This window comes from Ursus maritimus, unplaced genomic scaffold (genome assembly GCF_017311325.1).
Source record: "Ursus maritimus isolate PB19 unplaced genomic scaffold, ASM1731132v1 scaffold_28, whole genome shotgun sequence".
NCBI lineage: Eukaryota > Metazoa > Chordata > Mammalia > Carnivora > Ursidae > Ursus > Ursus maritimus.
In genome coordinates this window covers 25,118,698-25,141,240 of record NW_024425341.1, presented here as the reverse complement: position 1 = coordinate 25,141,240, position 22,543 = coordinate 25,118,698, and the positions used below count along the sequence as shown (strand labels likewise).

The following is a 22,543-nucleotide window of genomic DNA, read 5'->3' as shown; positions in this document are numbered from 1 at the left end:
GAAGCAAACAAAACAGGATATCCAGTCCCAGGGAACCTACTAGGCATCCAGACTTGTAGCCCAAGATTATTTTCACTTATACAATATTTCTTCCATCCTCCCTTCCCTGAATGAATGTTACTAATTGAAGGTGATTTTCTTCTTCGGAACAACTGGAAGTTCTGGTGTAGAAATCGCGGGAGCAGGACTGCATTTGAGAAGGAGCTCAGTGCTGTTTGACACATTCTTTGCTCGTAGGTGCACACGAAGATGTCGCTTGTTGCAGTGCCCTTCTACCAAAAGCGACACAAACACTATGACCAGTCATACCGCAATGTTCAGACAAGGTACCTTCTGGATGAGTATGCTGCAAAAAAGTAAGTTGAAATTCTGGGGTTGGACTGGTAGAGCTTTGATTGTGGGTGTCTGGCATTAAAGAAGCTTTATCCAGTCCCCCGCACCCTGGACATGAACTGGTTTGGGGAGGGTCAGGGATGGCATGCTCCTCGCACTGGAGGGGGAATTCGGCTCTCCTGGCTGCACAGCAAACTCCGTGTGGAGCACTGCTGGGATCCTCGTGGATCCTGGTGGATCCTGGTGGATCCCTGTGAATCCTGGTAGACTGGCTCTGAGCCCCTCGTTTAGATTATGAAGGCAGAGACTTTTTAGTAAGTGGTCCTTGACTTTGCTCCTCTTCACATATCTTGCAGAACTAGGATCTGAAAAGTCACCAACACAGAAGGGAAGCGAGAAGGGGCAATGGGAAGAATGTCAGTGGGAGAGAAGCTCAGAGGGGCAAAGTAAAGATCACATGGAGGCTGATATCAGTAGTTTTGCTGTAATAATAATAAATGAAGCAAAAAGGGAAATGTATTCCCTGCCTCAGGGGCTGGTGCGAAGGCACAGATCTTGAGCCAGTTCTGGAGCATAGTGTCCTCGGGGACGTGCCACACGTGCCTGGGCGCAGACGTCCGAGGTCTCCGGGGCCCAGGAGATGGCCATGCTGACCAATGGAAGACAGTGTGGGTGTGCCGTGCCCTGGCCTCTGGAGTGTGTGCGTGTCACCAGCACCCTATATTTAGACCTGCCTATGGCCCTTGTGTTCTGTTGCCATCCCCGTAACAGCCGCAGAGCCACAGCCCTCCCAGTAGCCTCTGGGAGCTCCAAATCCCTTCAGATATATATAATCGTGGCGTTAGGCCAAAACTGCGGCAGGAGGCACTCGCGGGCACGGATGGAAAATGGGCAAGGGTAGTGTGAAGGCGCCCCTCTGAGGACGCGCCTGTGCAGATGGGGGCTGTGCCTGCGCAGGGACGTAGGTTTCTCTGTGTGTGCACACGTATGTGAGCATGCATGTGTATATGTGCATACACGTGCTGGCGTGCTCAGAAAGGCAGGTACATGTGTGCCTGCACATGTGTGCACATGCTCATTCGTGCTCGTGTGCCTGCACGGTTCAAGGCTGACTTGCATGCAGGAGAAAGGGCGTGCAGCTTGTTAGGATGAATTCGCACACCCCTCCAACGCATCTGATTGTTTCCGTGTCCATCCAGGCGCGCCTCCACCCGCTCATCTTCTCAGAAGTCTTTCTCTCAGAAGTCTTTCTCCCAGAAGTCGTCTTCCCAGAGAGCGTCCGGCCAGGCGGCATTTGGAGGGACGACCTGCAGTATCTGCGCAAAGAGACTGAGCACCGACGCGGTGGAAGAGGAGGAGCACGAGAGGAAAAAGAGGTAATGCACCGTCCCCCCTCCTGCGCCTAGCACTGTGGCGTCGCAGCCCCGCAGCGGGGGCTCCGGGGAGGGTCTGCGGCCACAGAAAGGACGGGGACAGGCTGTTAGCAGAGAATACACCCGAGAACCAGGAGGGTCACGCTTGCTTCTCGAGAAGGCGATCAGCTGCCGCTGTGCGATGTCCGGCTCGTTCTCGCCCGCCTCTATCTCCGTGAGTCCTACAGGACAACCGTGCCGGGCGTTTTCCGGCTCATTCTGCACAACAGAAGCTGCCCACGGGGCCAGGCACGTGGTGGCATCCCGTGTCCGTGCTCTGTCCTGTTCCACACCGCTCCCACCACTTTCCGCACAGAACAGGCTTCTCCCATGAAAGTGCCCCCACCTGACAGGTTGAAGTTCATGTCGAGTTTCCACTGACAGCCTCTTTGACTGAGGCTGTTGACTCCCGACAAGGTGATCTCCCAGAGAGGCGCCAGCATTTCCAGCGGGTGTCTGAGTGGAAACATTGTGACGGTTCTGCACACGGCTGTGCCCCGCATTGCAGGGGACTCAGCTCATGGAGGAAAATGTCCCAGGAATGACATGGATTAACGAGGACGTCAGTCTTCAAATTATTTCCAGATCACAGAGAAACAGGTGGTGATTTTACAAGAACAAAATAGTGAAGCATCTCATCAAGCTGTTATACCTGCTCTATTTTGTCCCTCACCTCCCCCAACTATTTCTAGAAAACTTTCTCCTTAGTCTGATCATTTACAACCTGAAGAAGACAATGAGAATCTGGCAAACATGTTTCATTTTGAACCCTGCACTACAATGAAGGGATCTGTGTAGCAAAAATGGGCAGCGGAAAAGATCAGGCTTTCTTTGCTCACTTTGAATGATCTTTTAAATGCCTCATGAGCATTTTGCCATGTAAATTTTATGGTAAAGTGAGGATTTCTTTTGTGAGAGAATCACTTCAAAATGTACACATTACCCAAATCTGGATTTTCTGCTATTGGACTACTTAAAAAATGGTTTTATCTTTATCTAGGGTGTGGGTGTGGGGAGTGAGAAGTCTAGACCTTTACAATTTTATTAATTATCCTTGTGGACCTTGAACATGTCACAGAAATTTCTATCCCTCGATTTCCATGGGAGTGAAAGGGGGAAAGTAATTTTGCATTAACTGGAGGAGTCAGGGAGTAGGTTACCATGGTTCACGTGGTTTTGGCAGTAATGACTTTTGGGACAATCCCCGTTGTTGGAAGTCTTTCTGAGACACGAGGCTCCTCTCCTGAAGTAGTCAGTTGACCCCCAGCATGTATGTGGGTGATTGCCTGTGTCGCTCTGCCCCGTTTTGTTTCTCCCCTACTGAGGCAGATGCTAGTTCCACGTATGGGACAAACCCGTCCTTCTTGAAAGATGAATCGTGGGTGCATCGGTTTGAATCACTGCTATGTCTTCGTATAAAATAAAAACCAAGGAGGCATTGGCATGCTCTGAGGATCTCAGCATGGCCTTCTGGAGGATACAGCAGATTAGAAATACCCCTTTGATGCCTTTCCTTCTGTCCTAGGGAAAGACAGGCCTCCATGCGTCATGCCTGGGCTGAACGTGGGGCGCGTCACTAAGCATCAGTGTGTGATGGGTGACCTTCTGCAGGAGAGGGCCCGGGGTGGGCGTGGCCATGGGCCGGATGGTTCTGGGCTCACAAAGACGGCACTCGGGCCAGACCGACGGCACCTCATTCTCGACTCTTACAAATCAGAAAGCTGAATTTTTTATTGAATCCTTTTTATTCTTCTGAAACACAGACTTACTTTGTATCTACATTTGTTGATTCAGGAGGCTTTAATGCAGCCCTATGTTCATTCAGAAACACAGCCTCCCCAGGAAAAGAGGCGGGTTTTATGAGCGCGGTGCAGAAGAAAGCGCACACAGGGGGCTCAGCTCTCCTGACATTGTCTGTGTTGGCCTGGCTTTATTCAGCCGCCAGCCCAGCAGCGCCTAAGCACTGGGTGTCAGAACCCCGGGCGGCCAAGCTCCTTGCCTTATCGATGGGGAGATGGCGTCCTGAGAAAGCGGAGTGAGTTGCTCTGGTTACAGTCTTTACTGAGCACCAGCCACGTGTGAGTTGTCATGGGGTCCAGAGGTGTAAATGAGTCCATTTTTAGGGACCTCAGACTCCCTTTGTGACTCTGCGTCCGTTTCTGTAATTGTTCATTGTGCTCCACGCATGCGGTGGCCCTGCCAGCCCTTCCAGTGTGATGGGGCCAGAAGTGGCCCCATCACGGGCATGTGGCTGCTCGCAGCAACCCGCCAAAGAACATGGGCTTCTGAATGTTGCTGACTGTGTGCTTCTCTTGGTAAAAGGAGGGCTGGTGCATCTTCTCCCGTAACTGCTTTATTTACGAGTCGTACACCTGCCCTTCTTACAGCCGCTTTATGTATGGTATTAGCTCACTAGCCAGACCGTGGTCTTGAAAGAAAGAGATAAATATAAGCAGAGGGGCCCCTGGGAGACTCAGTGGGTGAAGCGTCTGCCTTCGGCTCAGGTCACGATCCCTGGGTTCTGGGATTGAGCCCCATGCTGGGCTCCCTGCTCAGCCGGGAGCCTGCTTCTCCCTCTGCCTCTGCCTGCCACTCCCCTGATTGTGCTCATGTTCTCTCTTCCACTCTGACAAATAAATAAATAAATTAAAAAGAAAAAAAAAGCAGAAACAGTGTTTCTCCATTCCTCTTCTTGCACCCCACTTGAGAAAATCCTGGGGGAGAGCACATGTGGTCTCCAGACCTTCCATGGCCACTCAACCTTTCTGCATGTTGTGAGAGTAACGTCACTTTTTCTCCCCGGCAGGTACCAGTCTCTGGTGGCGGCTTATGGGGAAGCCAAGCGGGAGCGTTTCCTCCGGGAGCTGGCTGAGATGGAGGAAAACGTGCACGTGGCGCGCTCACAGGCTCAGGATAAGCTGGACAAATACACCATTCAGGAGATGGTAGGAGGACCCCTGGGGTTCCTTGTGAGGCATGGGTCTGGTCGTGGGTCATCTGCGTGACGTGTGTATGGCCTGTCGGCAGAGAGCCTTGCCTGCCCGTGCTGAGCCCCCTTCCTGCAGTGCACTGACCTGTCCTTGCTTCCTGGGGCAGGTGGAGGACAAGCTGGCTGGGGACAGGCACTCGTACTTGGAGCGGATGCGCCGGGCCCCCGAGATCCTGGTGCGCCTGAGGTCTCACACCGTCTGGGAGAGGATGTCTGTGAAACTGTGCTTCACCGTGCAAGGGTTCCCCACCCCTGTAGTGCAGTGGTGAGTGCAGGGTTTCCTGCCCCCAGGTCAGAGGCGGGTCGTGCCGCACTCTCTTAAGGGTCTGGTAACAGTTGGCGCCAACGTGGAGAGGAAGAAGAGCCACGTGAAGGGAACGCGTGGTACACACCCATTCCATTGCCCACCTTGTGTGAAACTCCACGGGACATACATTTATAAATACTCACAATGGTCCACTGTAAATACCATGCCTGCGCTTTTGTTTTAGTGAAATTGACTCAACTGAGTTTTTGGAGGATTTTTAATTAAGAGTAAGTTCCTTCAGATAATCTGTGTTTACGTGAGTGGCTCTGCTTTCAATTCTTGGAAGACTCACGGGTGGAGACCCAAACAGCACGGCGGTGGGGCCGTGTGCAGTGCTGTGGTCGATCGCACCTGGTGATGTCAAGAATCAAGTCTCCAGGCCCCACAGACCCTTGTGTTTCTCCATCTGTTGCAGACCTATGTTTGTTTCCCACTTGCTGGAAGTGATAATGACATTCCCCAAGTTTGTAGCCTGCTGCAAAAACCATACACATTTTACTTGTAACCTGACTGGGGCGCTCAGCCCAGCTCAGAAAACTAGCACCTGGTCCTGTGCTGTTTGCCAGGCAGGTGGTGGAGGCAGAGACCCACTGACTTCCGGTCTCAGGGAGATGAGGTCCTGCTGTCCTGGGTGGGGTGTGGAGGCCAGCTTCAATGCAGTCAGGATCCCGTGGAACTCTCCAGAGAGGCTGGCCTGGGACCCAGCTAACAATGGCAACATTCTTTCCTTAGGGAATGATTATCCCAAATTCCTCATGAAGTCCAAGGGCACCTGTGGCACTCTCTGTCGCACGTTGAGGATGGCCCAGATAGGCCGAATTCTGCAGGAGCTGCTCTCTCCTAAGCGGACAGACAGACATGGGCCCTGGGTCACTCCCCTAGCTGCTCCGCTGTGCCCACCGACCAAGGTCCTGGGAAGTGGAGTTTGCAGACGCAGGGCGATAGCATCCCGAGGGGCTGTGAAGAAGGCTGGGACAAAGTGCAGATGCCACTCTGCCTTTGCACTGACGTAAGTGTTTCCCTCCTGCAGGTATAAAAATGGTAGTTTGATCTGCCAAGCAGGAGAGCCGGGCAAGTACCGAATCGAGAGCAAGTACGGCGTGCACACGCTGGAGATCAACAGGTAAGGTGTCGGGGGCATGGCGGGCGCCCTGGGACACCTGCTTCAAATAGCGATCCAAACACAGGAGAGACATCGTAGTTAGAAATGGGAGGTCAGGGCTCACCACATTCGTGTCTATGCCATGGGACTTCAGTGGTATTTCTGACTTAATCTGTGGGAGAAGCTTCCGGAAGCCTGCTGTCCTTGGTGTCGGGCCCCCAGGAGACAAACCTGCAGCTCTGTCGAGGCTCCCGCTCTGGGAGCAAAGAGAATAGCTGGTTTAAGGACAGACAGTGGCGTTCAGGTGTGCAGGTGACCATGGATGCAGAAGACTCCCCCACACCTGCCCAGCAAGGGGCCATGTTGCGTGCCAGGTTTGGGGACCGGTCCCTAACTAAACCCCGGCTCTTTAAAGAGATATAACTTCAATCATTTTCTCATAAATTGAACAAATGTAGAATACGGAGGAGGAAAATAAAATAAAACTCATTCGTATTTCCCACAGCATCAGTATTTTGATGTACAGATAGCATTTCATTTTTCTTACATGGCACACGTACACACGCACACACCTAGATTTTTTTTTCAAAAGTGAGATTCTGCCTTTCTTTTTCTGCTTCTGGGTACACATAGATTTTATTTTATAAGAAGATCTTAACATGGTGCAATCCACCTTTCCTCACAGTGTATCATGCCATTTTCCCATGGCCCAACTGTTAAACTCACAGGTAAATGGGGCTCCTTACTGCACTGTAATTAGCGACCACAACCAGAGACCTGGGTTTGGAGCCCCGATCTCCCGTGTACCTTGTGACTTTGGAGGGGTCATTAACTTTTCCTGAACTGTAATGCTTTTATCTGAAAATCATTATCAAGAGAAAGATGATAAAAATTTTATCTTTTCTGTTGGTTAGTGGGAACGATCATGAAGACAAAATAAGACCATATATATTTTTGTATGTTACATAAACATGCAGTGAGTATGTATGTAGTAAGTTATATCAAGTCCTTTCCAGGAAAACATGAGGGATACTAATATAAATGCAAAAAATCAGTAAGACATTGGAATATATAACTTTATTATTACTAACTTGTAGAGCGACCACATCATTAGGCTCAGTTTACTTAGAAGTAAAATAATATAATTGTCAGTAAAATAGTCCCACTGAAATAATCCCCAAGGTGACTTGGAGAAGTCACAGGTTAGTACGACAGAGCGTTCATCACGGAACCTTCTCCCTGATGCATTCTTCGACGGAGAGGATTCTTTCCTTCTTTATTAAGAGATTTTATACATTGGTTCTGTTGAAGAAAAGATTACTCCGATGTGCTCCATCTGCATGACCACTGCATGAGGCTCAGGCCGGCACACTAGAAGGGAAGTGTGGTGTGCACCCCAGGAGCAGGTGGGGCACGCAGGGAAATCATGGGGAGGAAGTGTCAGGGGGTGGGGGCTCTGCCAGACCAACCTTGCAGGCTTCTTGCTGAAGGCGGGCCAGGTGATGGGATTCATTTGGGGAGGGGGTGGTGAGGTGCCTGCTCAGACACGGGGTGGTGGTCCCCCCTGAGCTGACTCAGCAGTGTTCCTGCACATGAGGACAAGGCCCAGGGCTGAGGTTCAGAGGAGCCTAACCCTTCCAGGAGGAAGTCCGCCAGCTCCCCCTTTCCACCCTGCGGGAGGATGGTTTTACCACATTTCTTCGCTTTTCTGCCTTGTGCTTGCTGGTTCTTCCTCTGCCTCCTGCCTGTTTTCTCCCTCCTTCTGTTTCCCAACTTTGGACTTGGGGTGGGAGCCCAGGCTTGAGCCCCTCCCAGGAGCACACCTGCAGGGGGCGCCCGCCAGCTGCCAGCTCCAGGCTCTGCAGCCTCCCTGCTCCTCACGCGGCCGGCCTCCTCATCAGTCAGACAAGACCTCGGATGAGCCTCTGGAGGAGGCCTGGCAGGTTCCCCATCACGAGAACCAGCACTCCACCTACAGATTACTCAGAACAGGTGTTAGAAAGTTGTAATTAAGATGAAAATTTGTGACAAGTCATTACCCTGGTTTCCCAGGTAAATTTGAGGCTCTTTCAAGAAGCTGGAGGGCCTGGCCTTCTGGGCTTTCTGGTGCTGTTTATTGAGAACCTACTGTATGCCAGGCACTGGTCCAGATGCTTGGGATACAGCACCAAAACCAAGGTCCTCTTCTTTGAGGTCTTACAATCTGGCATAAGGAGGTGAATAGTAAGCATAATAAAAAAGTGAATTATATAGTAAATCAGGAGGCCGCAGTACTGGGCGTGGGGAGTGGGGACCTGTTGGTGGCGGGCTGGGCTGGTGAGGTGGGCACGGGTTCTACGCGGGTGCTGGAGGGAGACCAGTGGGAGGTGGGATGATTGGACGTGGGGTATTGGTGGGAAGGGGTGCCACTGGGATGAGGCAGGCTGTGGGCTGCGGGTCTGCGGGCACGCTTGTGCAGAGGGTTGGGGTCTTCTCACTGTGGGATTGGGACGTGCTGGCCCCTTGCCGCAATTCTCAGAGAATAATGTTCTCTCCTTCGATTTCCAAACTTTGTGACCATTTCAGTAGCCAGAAAGCCACACTGTGTAGAAGGAGAACATTTGCCCTCATTGTGGCGAATGTGCATGTGTTCAGGGCTGTCTCTTCTCTAACCGGGGTGCACCGTGGCCGCTTAGGGGTCCCTGGGTCAGCCTGAGGCTTCAGCCAGCTTGCTTCTGAGTTAATAACTGCATTTACAAGGGAAAACCGTTTCCTGTTCTCAAGTATGAAACTTCTCTTATCCTGGGGATAATACTGGCTTTGAACCCAGCAGACTGATAAACCTGTGAGTCTGTCAGTTGTAAGTTTGCAGACTGAAGCCCGGGACGCTGTCGTTCCCTGCTCAGCAGCCCAAGACCCCCCTCAGATACACTTGGACTTTTGCGGAGAGGGACTTGTCCAGCACTGCTGTCTGCCTGGGGACCCTGTCCCAGCTGAAGAGCAAAGGGGGAGCCCGCCATCTCCACAGGCTCAGCTGTTCATACCAAACTGCTGAGTTGCCGTCATTTGATCCATGGCCGTTTTTGAGTGCAATGGAATGTGCCGGCTCCTAGGGAGGGAGGGAGCTGTCCCTTCGGGTGCTTGGGTGACGCTTACTCCTATGAATACTCTCTGGCCACTGCCTGAATTCTTCAAGTGCTTCTGACCCTTTGGTGCTGTTTGAATTTAGACTGTAATCGACACGATTTTATATGCTCGTAAGATTTTCCCTGGAGACTCATAATGTGAATTCTGTTTCTTCGCAGAATTTTAATGCTGCTCTCATGTTTTCATGAAAGCACAAAGAACGCCCTCACATGTGTTGTTTCCAGCACCACCCCTGCCCCCTCCCTGCGGCTCCCCCCCGCACTGCTTCTGGGCTGACCTCCTGGGCACTTTAGTTTAGACTTCCATATACAAATTCTAATTTGAGTTAAATTGTAAATCCAGTGTGGACACCGCTTCCAGCGGAAGGACACTGGGCCCGAGTCCCCAGGACAGGTTATGGGTGATATAAGCATTTGTCCGATTACCCTCCTGAAAGGAGGTCAGATGGCATGACTATCTCCATGCAGTTGCTCTGGGGACACTTGGAGACTTGGAGATGCACAAGTGCCCCACGGAAGTTTGTAAAGATTGAGACCTCTTGTCTATTCTGGGAACCCGTCCAAACAGAACATAAAATCCTCTGCCTCTTACCACGTGCTCACAATTTCTCACAGCAGGATGGGTGGGCCAGAAGCAGGCTCTAGTGGCTGGCCGGGTGCTGCCTCTTGCTGTGGCCTTGGGGAGGACAGAGGAACAGAGTCCTGCTGGGGTGTGGGAAGGCATATGGGTCCCCAGATTACCCGTGGACAAAATTTGGAGTAGGGCACGGTCTCCTCAAAATCCGCATGCCTGGCCTGTCCACCTCTTCGCTTTTATGCTGCGCCCGCCCCGGGTCCCGTCCTCCCTGCAGCCTGCACGTGGCACTGGCTCAGGGCAGCACAGGGGAGCCCGGCCCCGAGTCCAGACAGGCATGCTTGCTTATCACCTGTGTGTGTCCCGGTGTAGTTTGTGCAATAGGAAACATTTGCAAAGGAGAAATGCAGAAACAATGAGATAAGAGTAAATATCCCAGAAGCAAGTACTCACACCTTCACATCCAGCAGATTGTCTTTACTCCCTCCATGGGGCACGGGGACACATGGGGACCATTGCAGTAAAGCAGTGGGTCTGAATACACTTCCTTACACCCCAGAGGACGCCGTGGATCCTTTTCTGGATAAACACACATGCACGCATCCACACACGGTAGGACGGTCCAGCTCCTAAGTGCAGGCTTCCTTCTCCCCAGCCTCATCCCTCCTGCTAAGTACTACGTGCTAATCGGTCCCTTGACGAGCTTGTCAGTGCTAATGTGTTAGGTGGTTCTCCTCCGTATCTTATTCTCAACTGGAAAACCAGCTCAAGATCTCGTGGGAGATGCTGCTGTGTAGGTGGGCTGCTTCGCCCTCTCCATGGGACTCCTGTCCCTTACTTCTCCTCTCTGGCCCTACTTGGTTTACTCCCTTCCTCTGTGCCTTCCCGCTGTTCCACCCGTGGGACGACGAGAGAGCAATCAGCGGCCATTCTCAGCACACTGGAGGTCTGTGCTGTTTTGTTGGACTATGGAGGCAGAGGAGAGGGCCTTAGTCAAGGGGAGAAAAGGATGCTTCTTTGAAGTTTGGTCCAGGAGTTCGGCTAATATATTCTAATTAATAATATACAAGATAAAGATGGTTCTATACATTACAAAACGTTTTCAAATACACCGTTTTATTTAATTAACAGAGGCACCCAAGCAAAGAGTAGGTGCTTGATAGAGGTTTAAGATAGACACGTTTATTTATTATGAAGTCCGCGGGTGAGGCTCATCAGCCAGGTGTAGCCGAGTCACAGAGCTGACGTGGGAGCGGGGCCCACGCTGCCATCTCCCAGGGCTCCCAGCAGCCGTTCATGGAGCATGTGCTTTTGTTGCACTTCTGAAAACTGCTAAAATACAAACCGAAGAAGAAATTGGGAGATTCAGTTTGGAAACTGGGGCACAGTTTGAGAACCGCTGGTACTGACCCGACCCTGAAGGGTTTGTGGCAGAGGGGTCAGGAAGACAATGAGAAAAATATGGTGCTCGATCTGGCAGCGCCAGTGAGATCTCTACACACTCTGAGGACTCGCGGAGCGTGCAGCAGTAGGAGCCTCCTCCCTCGGGAATGGGTAGCGACATGGGTCGGCTGGGAACAGGGGACAGTGCCATAGCCCAGCGGGGTCGCCTCCTGGGCTGGACCAGCCCCGCTTGCTGTGGTCCGTGAACAAGTTGGGCGCATTGCTCCTCCTAAGACTGGAGGCCCTGTGTGTTTGCAGTCAGGCTCCAGGTCAGGAGATGTGGATCAAGTGGTTTTACAGAGCGCTGTGTTTCTCTGCATGTGGCCCCAGCCGGGTGATGCTCCCAGCTGTGCCCAGCTCTCCCTCTTCTCACCTGTTGTGATACAGCCAGGGGGTTGCTGGCTGTAGAGAAAGGTGTGGGGCTAATCCCAGAAGAAGGGTACCTTCCTGTTTGCAGAATGAATTAATGAAAATGTGATGGTTTCATTGTTTAGAAGAAATCACACAAACGCAAAAAAAAAAAAATAATAATTCGAGCAATGCCTAAGGGTAGGGAAGAGAAGTAATCGTACCTTCCGTGTAAACCCCCAGCCCCAGCCACCCCAACGGTCTGTGTGCAGCGGAGGGCATGCGTGTGCTGGCGCAGAATGGTAGTGCTTATGGGGGGAGAAAGCCCCTGTGACATGGGAGGGTTATGTGTTTTACTCCATGTCCCTGTTGCCCAGGGATCTGGCTGCACCTGCAGTGAGTCTGTAAAGTGTGGGGCAAGCAGCTCCTAATGAGTCCAGCCTAGATCTGCAGATTCGTTGATAGGCTTTGTAGTTGGGCTCGAGCGGCTACACGGTGAACCTAGAGACGGTGCGTGGTTTGAACAGCCCCACGGGCGGCGCTCTGTCTGTGCAGTGCTCCGTCTGTGCGGTGCTCCATCTGTGCGGCGGTCTGTCTGTGCAGCTCCCTGGAGCGGTGGCAGTGAGAGGAGGCAGGCGGCATGGTCTCTCATGAGTTTTGCGGAGGAAGGGATGGAGTTCTTAGCAGAGAGCGCGGCACTCTGAAGCTCCCTCTCCCTGTTATTGGAGACACTGCATGCTTTTTGGTCAAAGGAAGTAGTTTCAGCTCCAAGTGGAATAGGGAAGAAAATCAGGTTACTGATGAGCTCCCAAGAACGGGTTTATCTCTGGGGCATTGGCTCCTTGACGCATTTTAAAAGTAAGACTGGAGTCAACGTTTTCTTTTTTTCTTGCGAGTGGGATTTTGTGTGTAATTTCTCTCCCCAGATTAATATCACGGTCCTGATGCCCACTTCTCAGACAGGTGGCGGAAGCTGCCGGAAAGAGCGCAGATCCTGGAGTCACATGGACCTTGTTTACCCACGTCTTCAAGTGTCGACTTTCTCACATTAATACATAGTGGTGTGTGTTTTCTGGGGCGCCGGAGGCTCTTACGCAAGACGCCAAAGTAGAAGCAACCAGCAGAGCGCCCGGCATTTAGTAAATGCTTAGCAGACACCAGCTCCTCCTCCTTACAGCCCCAGGGGCATTTTCTGGGTTCTGGGGGTAACATAGTTCACAGCCAAGAAAATAAGCTTCAACTTTTGTAAGATCGATTTAGGGCGGTGCAGAGGAGCTCCACCCTGGAGACTCTGGGGTCTGGTGGTTGCTGGTCATTGTTCTTTCTGGGGTGGACACGCACCCTCCCTGCGACTCCTTAACGGTTCAGTTCAGACACCTTCAGAACACCCTGGGGTGGCTGCTTCATAAATGGGTGAGCATGTAGTTTTGGGGTTTGGGGCATAATCTCCCATACACATGGATATTCCTAGTAGGGAGGGAGGTTGAGTGGATTTTCCTGGAGGTTGAGGTCAGCGGAGGCTTCCCACTGGCAAGATAAAGCCACGAATTCTACCCAGATAGAAAAATGTAACTAGCGGGGAGGAGAGACTTCCCCTTGAGGATGAAGTGCCCATATGTACGGTTTCCCTCAAAGACAAAGGCAAGCCACGCTCTGGAGCCAGACCTCGTCGTGTCTATAATTAATACCTTGTTCCGAGGATAGAGCTGGCATTGTTCTTAAATCACTCATGAACAAAGGATCTAGGTCACACGAGTGGCTTTCGAGGAACGCTCGTGTTCGAGTCTGGGCCACTGGCTTCCAGAGCAGTCCCACAGTGCATTTAGGATGCCGCCTTGCTTTCTCTCTCCAAGGGCAAACTTTGACGATACAGCGACGTACTCGGCGGTGGCCACGAATGGGTACGGGCAGGTGTCGACCAACGCTGCCGTGGTGGTGAGAAGTGAGTCGTCCTCCTGGGGTGGGCGGTACGCCTCACGCCTTCTGCTTCTGTCCGTGCCCTTCACCTGGTTCTCTTGCAGGGTTCCACGGAGACGAGCCATGGCATTCGGTGGGACTCCCAATTGGATGTAAGTCAATAGTTTTCCTTTGTGTGCAGAAAAATGTGTAGTGACATAGCATGTGATTACAAAAAAAGTATTTTCCAAGGGTCAAATCTTTTTTTAAAATCATATTTCAAGGGCTCTTCCAAGTCTTTCCTGGCAGTGTTAGTTTGTGGACAGTCTGTTCCTGTGTCGTTCTGTGGGGCCAGGTGGAATTTTAAGACACTGGAGAAATTGGGGGACATTACATTTTTGAACTGGGGGGAAAACGTGACTGGAATGCCGGCTCCTGTCACAGCGTCCTGCCGCCACCCGAACCTCCATGCCCGTTTAGAGCAAGCAGCCACGTAGATCAGGACGAGGATGTGAAGCGGATGTTTGCTCTGAAGCTGGCTCCAGCCGGCCTCTAGAGGGTTGACCGCTCTCTTCCTGATGTGTGTGATATGCCCGCCGCATATGTGACTCCTCTGTACCCCACTGTCTTATGTACACCCCCCCCCCAAAGTGTTCCTTCTCTGCACTGTGAGTGTGTGTGCAGGGCTGCCGGCTGCTCCGTGGTGCTGGGGAGCCATATGCCACCCGCCCGGGCCCTGTTTCCAGGGTGACCTGCGGTGGCCTGTCATGGGGTGGTCGGGTGTCTCTGCAGCTAGCAGGCAGGGAAGCCGGGCTGACCCGAGTCTGGTGAGCGTGGCAAAGGCAGCCGTGCCTGTAGTCTCTCTAGGACCAGGACATGGTAAACCCACTCACTGCGGCTCTTCCATGGTTTGGGAATGAGGTTCAGGATTGACCTGTCCTCCCAGAAGAACAGCTGTGTACTCCAACAGCAGCATTGACTGTGTCATAATCTGGGGTCCGGATGCTACAGGTCAGGTCAGGTGTGGCTGAGGGAAGACCTGACGGAAGCAGTGCCTGAGGGGAAAGCCTTTCTGGCAGCCGCTGCACACCTGGGTGTCATTGGCTTTTGGTCATTTCTGTGTCAGTTGTGTTGGATTGTCGTGTGCCCGACACCTGGGGTTGTGCAAGACCATGGGTGGGCGAACAGGACAAGTTCAGGGCCACACAGGGTGGGGAGGAGGGGTGACCTGAGAATGTGTGTGTTGGGGAGTGTCTGATGGCGCCCCCGGAATCCATGGACGGCGCAGAGTCTGCTGGGTGGACGGCCCTGAAGTGCGGGAGAAGCTGGCAGGGAGCTCAGAAGCCATCCCCGGGTCCCTCCCCTGTTGCAATTCTGTCTAAATAGAAACTTGGCAGTATTTACAACGTACCGAAGTGTATGGATCACAGCATAATAGATGCCCACATATTCACCACCCGTATTCAACACACGTGACTATTTTGCTATTTTATTCAGTTATTTTTTTAAAAATCGAAGTCCAATTGTCATCACACAAAACTAACCATTTCAGATGTACATTTTGGTGACCCTTGGTTATTTTTAGGAGCTAAGGGCATCAGGAGGTGATGGAACTCCACCCCCCCTTCCCTCCTGCCCCTCCCCTGCGACCTCCTATGAAGAAACCACCTCCGAAAATTCCTAGCTATTTAGAAAAATCTCCCCTGCGTGCAGGTGTTTCTAAATCATTGATTTTTTTTTTTGAAAATTTACTGGGCATTTTCCCCTGAAATATACCCCCCCCCACTAATCATTATATTTTTGAGACTTAATTTTTCTCCTTCTGGATGTAGTGACTTCGTTTTGTGCACAGCATAAAGGGTGTTGTGGGTGATGCATACACCACCGTGCGTTCTGAAGACCAGAACGCTGCGGGCGCAGAGTCCAGGTGACCTTCCCGGAGCCCCACAGGCTGGATTTCAGCCCTCTGGTCTCAGCGCGTCATTCGCGCTCCATGTGGCCTCCCTGTGCCTCTGCACCCTCTGGCGTGGAGGACGAGCCGCGTCTCCACAACGGGTCTTCTGATCCCTCAGGAGGGGCTCAGTCGGCTCCGCTGCTACGACACGCTCCACAGACGGGGGGCTCAGACCACAGGCGTCTACTTCTCACAGCTCGGATAAGTCAGAGGTCACAGTGTCGGCCAAGTGGGGGAGGCCCTCTTCCTGGTGTGCAGGTGGCACCTTCTTGCCGCGTCTGCACACAGAAAGCCCGGGTCTCCTCATGGAGCCCATTGTCATGACCTCATGCTAACCCTCAGCACCTTCCAAGGACCCCACCTCCTAGTACCTTCTCGCTGGGGCCGAGGGCTTTGACGTGTGATTTGGGGACACACATTTATTCCCTGACGCAGCTCTCTCGAGGGCGCGAATGCATGTGGTCGTGGGGAAGTGTGCGTCTGCCGAGCGTGACCCCGCTGCCCCTCCCGCTCTAACCATGTCCCCCTCATCTGCACAGTGCCCCCTTCGTCCGTGATTCCGTACATGCACTTCGACGTCCAGTTTTTGGAGAAGTTTGGGGTCACTTTCAGGAGAGAAGGCGAGACTGTCACTCTCAAGTGCACTCTGCTGGTGACCCCGGAGCTGAAGAGGGTGCAGCCGCGTGCCGAGTGGTACAGAGACGGTGAGTGCCATGCAGGGACAGCCCCCCAGCCGGGGACGCTCCTCAGAGCGCCATGCACTGCTGATCTCGGCGTCCTGGGGGTGAGAACGCATGGTAAGCTTGAGTGCTGGTGTGGCATTCACACCCAGCACGGTGGTTGCCGCAGCCTGCACGGCGAGCAGAGAGAGTGGGAACTTGGGGCCTGCCGTGAACCTTGACCTTCACCCCGGGGACATGGGGAGGGAAACAGGGATGCCCGAATTTAGATGAGGCATAGACGATTTTTTATAGCTTCACAGTGATTAAACAGAGCAAGGGAGGTGTCTGTATCTGCCTGTTTTTCCTCGGCTGAAACAACCCCTCACATTTATTAGAGCCTGTTGAGTGTTGGACTCTGTTCTGAGTGTGATGCTTTTCTTCCAGCAGGTGTCTGAGAGAGGGATGGTGTTGTAGCTCCCTGTGACAGGTGGGGGCCTCCTTCCAGGGGCAGGGCTGGTGCAGACTCCCCCTTCCTCTCCCGCCTGCGTCCTTCTGCGGGGCCATCCTCACTGCCCTGTGCTTGTGGACGGTGCAAGGGAGTTTTCCTTCGTCTTCTCTGGGGGGGGGGGGGCTCCTGAAGGAAACTGGCTTTCTGTGGAATCAGTGAGACTGTCCTGCTTATATTTACTTGGGACCTAACACAATGCAAACTATTATAAAGAAACATACTCCAGCCTGCCCAGAAGATATTTATAATCCAGCTGGGGGAAAATAGAACTATAAAGCAATGTCTTTTTAAAGTGTGAGAAATGTCCCAGAACAGGGTGTGACAATTTGCCAAAGACACAACACTGACCACGTGTGCTGACAATGTGGAGCCTAGCGAGGAGGAGAGACTCTTTGTGATGACAGGGGAGACTTAATTTACCCTCTGCAGTTCTAATTTAAGACATAAGATCTGACTGAAGTTCCAAGATTCTAATTTACCCTTTCTGGAGAGAATGGAATAGATTCAAGGAGAGTTTTCATCGGATTCCCAGAGGATAGTGATGTCAGTATTGGAGCGTTTCCTAGTGACTAGAAAGCCTGGATTCCCAGAGACGTGGCCTCAACAGGTGTGCGAGGAGCACACATGCTCAGAGCTGCCGACAGGCCTCTTCCCCGTGTCTAGCTGGATCCTTGTGGAAGTTAGGAGGCTTAGCTGAGCAAAGTGCCCCACGTCCACAGTCATGTTCAGATCTTCACGGGCTCTGGGATTCAAGTGGAGACCAGCAGAGACCATTCTCTCTGGCTTATTTTTAGACATTAAATTGCAAGGAGATTTTTTTTTTTTTTGTCTTTAGAATTAATGTGCTTTGAGCCACCGGGTGACTGGTACACCCCCAGGTGATGTCAATCCAAGGAATGCCACCCCCTGTCAGGCACGGCAGGTGCGCCGTGCAAACAGGGCATGTGGACTTGGGGGCCCAATATAAGATGGATTAGGACTCGAATCTCATCAGAGAGGAAAACCGAGGTTACTTATGATAAAACCTTAGGTGTGATTTGTACGTGAGGCCAATTTGGCAAGTCACGAGACAGTTATGGAGCCAGTGGTGGGGTGGGCCTCTGCTCAGGGAACGGGCCAGACCTTCCCTCCGACTGAAGCTGCATTCAGCTGAGCGCCTGGGTCTCACATTATGCACGTGCTGTGCATTTCCTGTGAACAGCCCTTTCTCCTTCAGCATGTGACGAGCTTTGCCAGAGAGGAGCAGGTCCCCCAGAGCAGGTGCCTGGACGGTAGCCTGCCATGAGTAACCTGGAGTCTTAGTCCATCCAGCTACTCTAACAAAAATACCACAGCCCCGGGCAGCTTGAACATCAGACTGACTTCCCACGCTCGTGGGGGCTGGGGGTCCAAGATCCAGGCTCTGGGACTCCGCTCCCAGTGAGGACTCCCCTCCTGGCCTGCAGCCTGGGGAGCCTTCCCTTTCTGCTCCAAATTAATGACTTCATCGTCCTGTCTCACTCGTTCCTGCCTGGAGTATTACATTTTAAAATTGTATGTTGCATTACATCGTGTTATAAGATATTTGTATTGTACCTACCTGTGTATCAGGTCCTGTGCTAATTCCTCTGGGAAAGAGAGAAAAACTGATAAAATACCTTAAAATATCTGTTTTTCTGACACTTTCGACACTTTCTATTCACAGTGCTGATTAGTGGGCTTGGTCTCTTGGGCACCGTGAAGGAAAAGTTAATACTCTATGCACAGAGTCCTTCATGGGGCAGAGTACTTCCGAGCCTGCCAGTCAAGTTTGAGACATTAAAAATATAAACATAGCTCCTTTTTCTTATACACATGTGGTTTTCATTGCAGAAAACCCCAAATTATAATTTCGTTCACCAAAAATCACTCTTACCACTCGGCTATAGAATATATCTCTGTGTCTGTGCATGTATGTTTAAAACAGGGAAGATACCTTCACTTTGAAATGTCCTTCACGTAACAAAACGCCATACCTGTGTCTCCACAACGGTAATTATCCTGTGGCTGTTAGCTGGAGGACACTGTGCCCCATTATACAGTAGTCCGTATTTGCCCCAGGTCTCGGTGTTGGAGTTGATTTATTTTTTTCCCGTTAGGAACAATTCTCGAATGCAGTTACCATCGTGCACCTGTTCACTACGTCGGGGCCCCTTCTCACAATGTGTGTAGGCGCCCAGACAGCACGCCTGCCTGAAGGCTTTTGGCTCATGTTCCCACTTGTGTGCCATGTGGCCGCTCCCACGGGCAGGAGGTGGTGGCTTCTCCTGTCCTTTCCAAGCATGGACATAGCCGTGTGGTTGTGTTTGCCCGACGAGGAGGGGGACAGTGGTTGCTCCTTCTTTCGTTGGATGTTTCTTCCCGGGTTTCCGTGTTACCTCCAGAAAACCATGGCGATGGACATGGTGAGACCCTGCAGGGTGCACAGGGGCAGGCAGCTGGGCCCTGGTCCACCACCATCCCCACAGGCAGAGACACGCTCTCTCCCTCCCTCCCGACACTGATCTTCGTCCTGCCCTGCGGACGCTTCTTCCCTTGCCATCGGCTGTTGTGTGTGTGCTCCTTTGTAAAACACAGCTCTCTGATCATTCTGAGGATGAAGCTTCCTTCCTCTGTGTCAGGCTCGAAAACCTCCCCCCACCCCCAGGGCACCTTTGTCCACTTTTATGGCCCGATTTCCTTGATGGTTTCTGAAGCAGTCCTGCACTGAACGCTCTTTCAGATGTGCTGCTGAAGGAGTCCAAGTGGACCAAGATGTTCTTCGGAGAAGGCCAGGCCTCCCTGTCCTTCAGCCACCTGAACAAGGACGACGAGGGCCTGTACACCCTGAGGATTGTGTCCAGAGGGGGCATCAGCGAGCACAGCGCCTTCATGTTTGTCCGAGGTACGTGGCTGCAGGTGTGCAAGCGGCATGGGGAGGGCACGAGCGTGAGAGGATGGCGGGACCTCAGAGGAGGACGGAGCAGGCACGTGTGCAGGGCGGCTCACTGCCTCCTTGCACACCTCCTGACGGTGATGGCGGTGTTCCTGTCCTGCGTGCATGCCAGCACGTGTCTGACAATCAGTCCATGACGTAAGGAAGATATAATCAGATCAGAATCCTAACCTTCATCTCTCTGTTGATAAATTGGTAGAATTCATAAAATGACTTCTAAGCATGAACATGCCTGTGTTGCTAATTTTGAAGAGAATTCAAGAGCAGAGAGGGGTCTGAGTAGGGAATGCCAGTGAGGGGTGCCCCCTCATGCCTCAGGCTTGCTTATGAGGCGAGACCACGATGCTAGAACTGCTGTTACCCCCACCACCGACCTCAGCGAGTGTGTGTTTATGATGCCAGCTGGGGGGCTGGTATCTGCTAAGAGCTTCACATGCAGGAGTCCGTGTGCGGCTCCGTTTACTCCTCATGCATTCCCATGGGGCTTCATGACTCCCACTTTATGGAAAGGAGAACTGGAGTCATGATATAGCAGGCAGGGTTAGACGTTGTACACGTACGTGCCGGGCATGCATGCGTTTCATACCTGTGCTGTAGAAAACGGACACTGGATCCGTGAACTGGATAAAATTACGTATATCCTGTGTGTACAATGCACCTAGATGTACACACACACACACACACACACACACACACGAGCGTGCATATCTGTGCATATACAGAGACACATACATGCATGTGTATATATAATCTAAAACTCTTATACCAATCTTGTAAGCCAGTGCTATAATTCTGTCTCAAGAGCAGATGTGGAGGCTCAGAGGGGTTTCTCCAGGGTGGAGCAGCTGGGGGTCAGCTGTCTGGGCCCACACTTGTATACTCACAGCCCCCAGGCTTTTCTGGGCACCTGCTGGAACCCTGCCCTGCATCTACTCCCAGACCCCTTGCGGTCTCTGGCTTAGGGATGCCTCCTTCCCAGGGCCCAGCTGAGCCACCCTGAAGAACCCAGAACACTTGGTTCTAGCTGGCAGGCACTGCTGTCCTGAGCCTGCGGCCCACAAGGGTGGCTGCCCTCCAGTCTGACGGCCCGCCCAGCCTTACCCACCCCTTGCTCACAGTTTCCTGTGCCTTTACGCCTCCCGCCGGCTCCAGGTTACCTGTGCCTGGAATAACCCTATCAGCATATTATTGTTTCCAAACTGTTACTGTTGGATCAAAGCATAAAAGAAAGGTTGTATCATCAGGAAATATTACAACTTAAAAAAAAAGGGAACACATGTAAAACAAATCCAGTCATCCTCCCCACCCCTACGAAACAACATAAACCTGCAGGGCTGGGGTTTTAGACCCTTCCACAAAGTTTTAACCATTTTTATTAGGTTGGCATTAAAGTGTACCTTTCCATTCTGTGTGTATGCCTCCTGGCGAGAGGTTTCGCCCCATAAAAAGGCAATAAATACAACATAGCTGAGATTGCTTGCTTATTCAGCACCGGTAGCAGGAGGAAAATAATGCACGTATGGGGGAGTTTAACTGTCCTGATTACTTCCTGAGGATTCTGAATGCGAAAGAAAATATTTGGCTCAGTGTCAAGGAATCCTTAGCTTTTAATATGCTGAGGAAAATCGAACAAGACAGTACAACAGTCACGGTTACCCAGTAAGTACAGACTGCCGATAAGAAAATGAAAGGTTTGGTGTGTCCACTTTCTGACTAGTGCTGCTGGCCTTCTGTGCCCCTGTAATGAACATCTGAGAACCAAACGTACCTGCAGCACATTCACCAGGAGGTTATGAAAGATTTAGTATAGTACAGACCCAAATATCTGTTCACAGCTCACAGAAAAGAGGCATTTTAAGTCCTCAATCTTGTAAGGATTTATTTATTTATTTAGCCAGCATATAGTACATCATTAGTTTTTGATGTAGTGTTCAGTGATTCATTAGTTGCATATAACACCCTGTGCTCATTACAACACGTGCTCTCCTTAATACCCATCACCCTGTTACCCCATCCTCCAAACCCCCTCCCCTTTGAAACCCTCAGTTTGTTTCCTGGGGTCCATAGACTGTCTTGGTTTGTCCCCCTCTCTGGTTTCTCTCCCTTCAACTTTCCTTCCCTTCCCCTATGGTCCTCTGTGCTATTCCTTATGTTCCACAAATGAGTGAAACCATATGATAATTGTCTTTTTCTGATTGACTTACTTCAGTTAGCATAATCCCCTCCAGTTCCATCCATGTCGATATAAATGGTGGGTAGTCATCCTTTCTGATGGCTGAGTAATATTCCATCGTGTGTATGAATCACATCTTCTTTATCCATTCGTCTGTTGGTACAGCCACTCTGGAAAACAGTATGGAGGTTCCTCAGAAAGTTAAAAATAGAGCTACCCTACGACCCAGCAATTGCACTACTGGGTATTTACCCCAAAGATACAGATGTAGTGAAAAGAAGGGGCACATGCACCCCAATGTTCATAGCAGCAATGTCCATGATACCAAACTGTGGTAGGAGCTGAGATGCCCTTCAACAGATGAATGGATAGAGATGTGGTTCATATATACAAAGGATTTTGAAAGGTAGAAGTGTCTAAAGTAATATTTCTCAGTTGTTAAAAAGGACACATTATTGTCATCATTTCTTCGGTCAGTTTTGGACATGACATTATGTGACAGACAACCTACCATCAAGAGATGGTGACCTTTGATTTTGAAATCAATTATGAAAAATCATAGACTTGAGTATTTTATAGAGGATAGAATGTTTTTGACTTTAAATACTCATAAATATGTTTATATTTCTTGTCACCAAGCCATCATAGTCAAAAAAGTCAAGTCATTTAGACGTGAGGATTAAACAGTGGGTGGACTTGAATCGGGGAATAGAAGCTGAGTTTGAAGAAGTGGGCAACAGGCTTTCCAGTGCCCCCACCCATGT

At 51.3% G+C, this 22,543-nt stretch overlaps 1 protein-coding gene across 1 annotated transcript in view; it reads left to right on the top strand.

Annotated features, from left to right (window-relative positions):
* Positions 1–249: 249 nt before the first annotated feature.
* MYOM2 (myomesin 2) overlaps positions 250–22,543 on the top strand; it is a 76,274-nt gene continuing 53,980 nt past the window's right edge. Inside the window, exons 1-10 of the mRNA XM_008708847.1 lie at positions 250–356; positions 1,533–1,709; positions 4,552–4,690; positions 4,842–4,999; positions 6,072–6,164; positions 13,487–13,575; positions 13,655–13,702; positions 16,023–16,187; positions 19,394–19,555; positions 22,529–22,543. The exon at positions 22,529–22,543 is cut by the window's right edge and continues 154 nt beyond it. Of these exons, the coding sequence (XP_008707069.1) occupies positions 250–356; positions 1,533–1,709; positions 4,552–4,690; positions 4,842–4,999; positions 6,072–6,164; positions 13,487–13,575; positions 13,655–13,702; positions 16,023–16,187; positions 19,394–19,555; positions 22,529–22,543 (1,153 nt within the window). The remainder of the gene's footprint in view (positions 357–1,532; positions 1,710–4,551; positions 4,691–4,841; positions 5,000–6,071; positions 6,165–13,486; positions 13,576–13,654; positions 13,703–16,022; positions 16,188–19,393; positions 19,556–22,528) is intronic.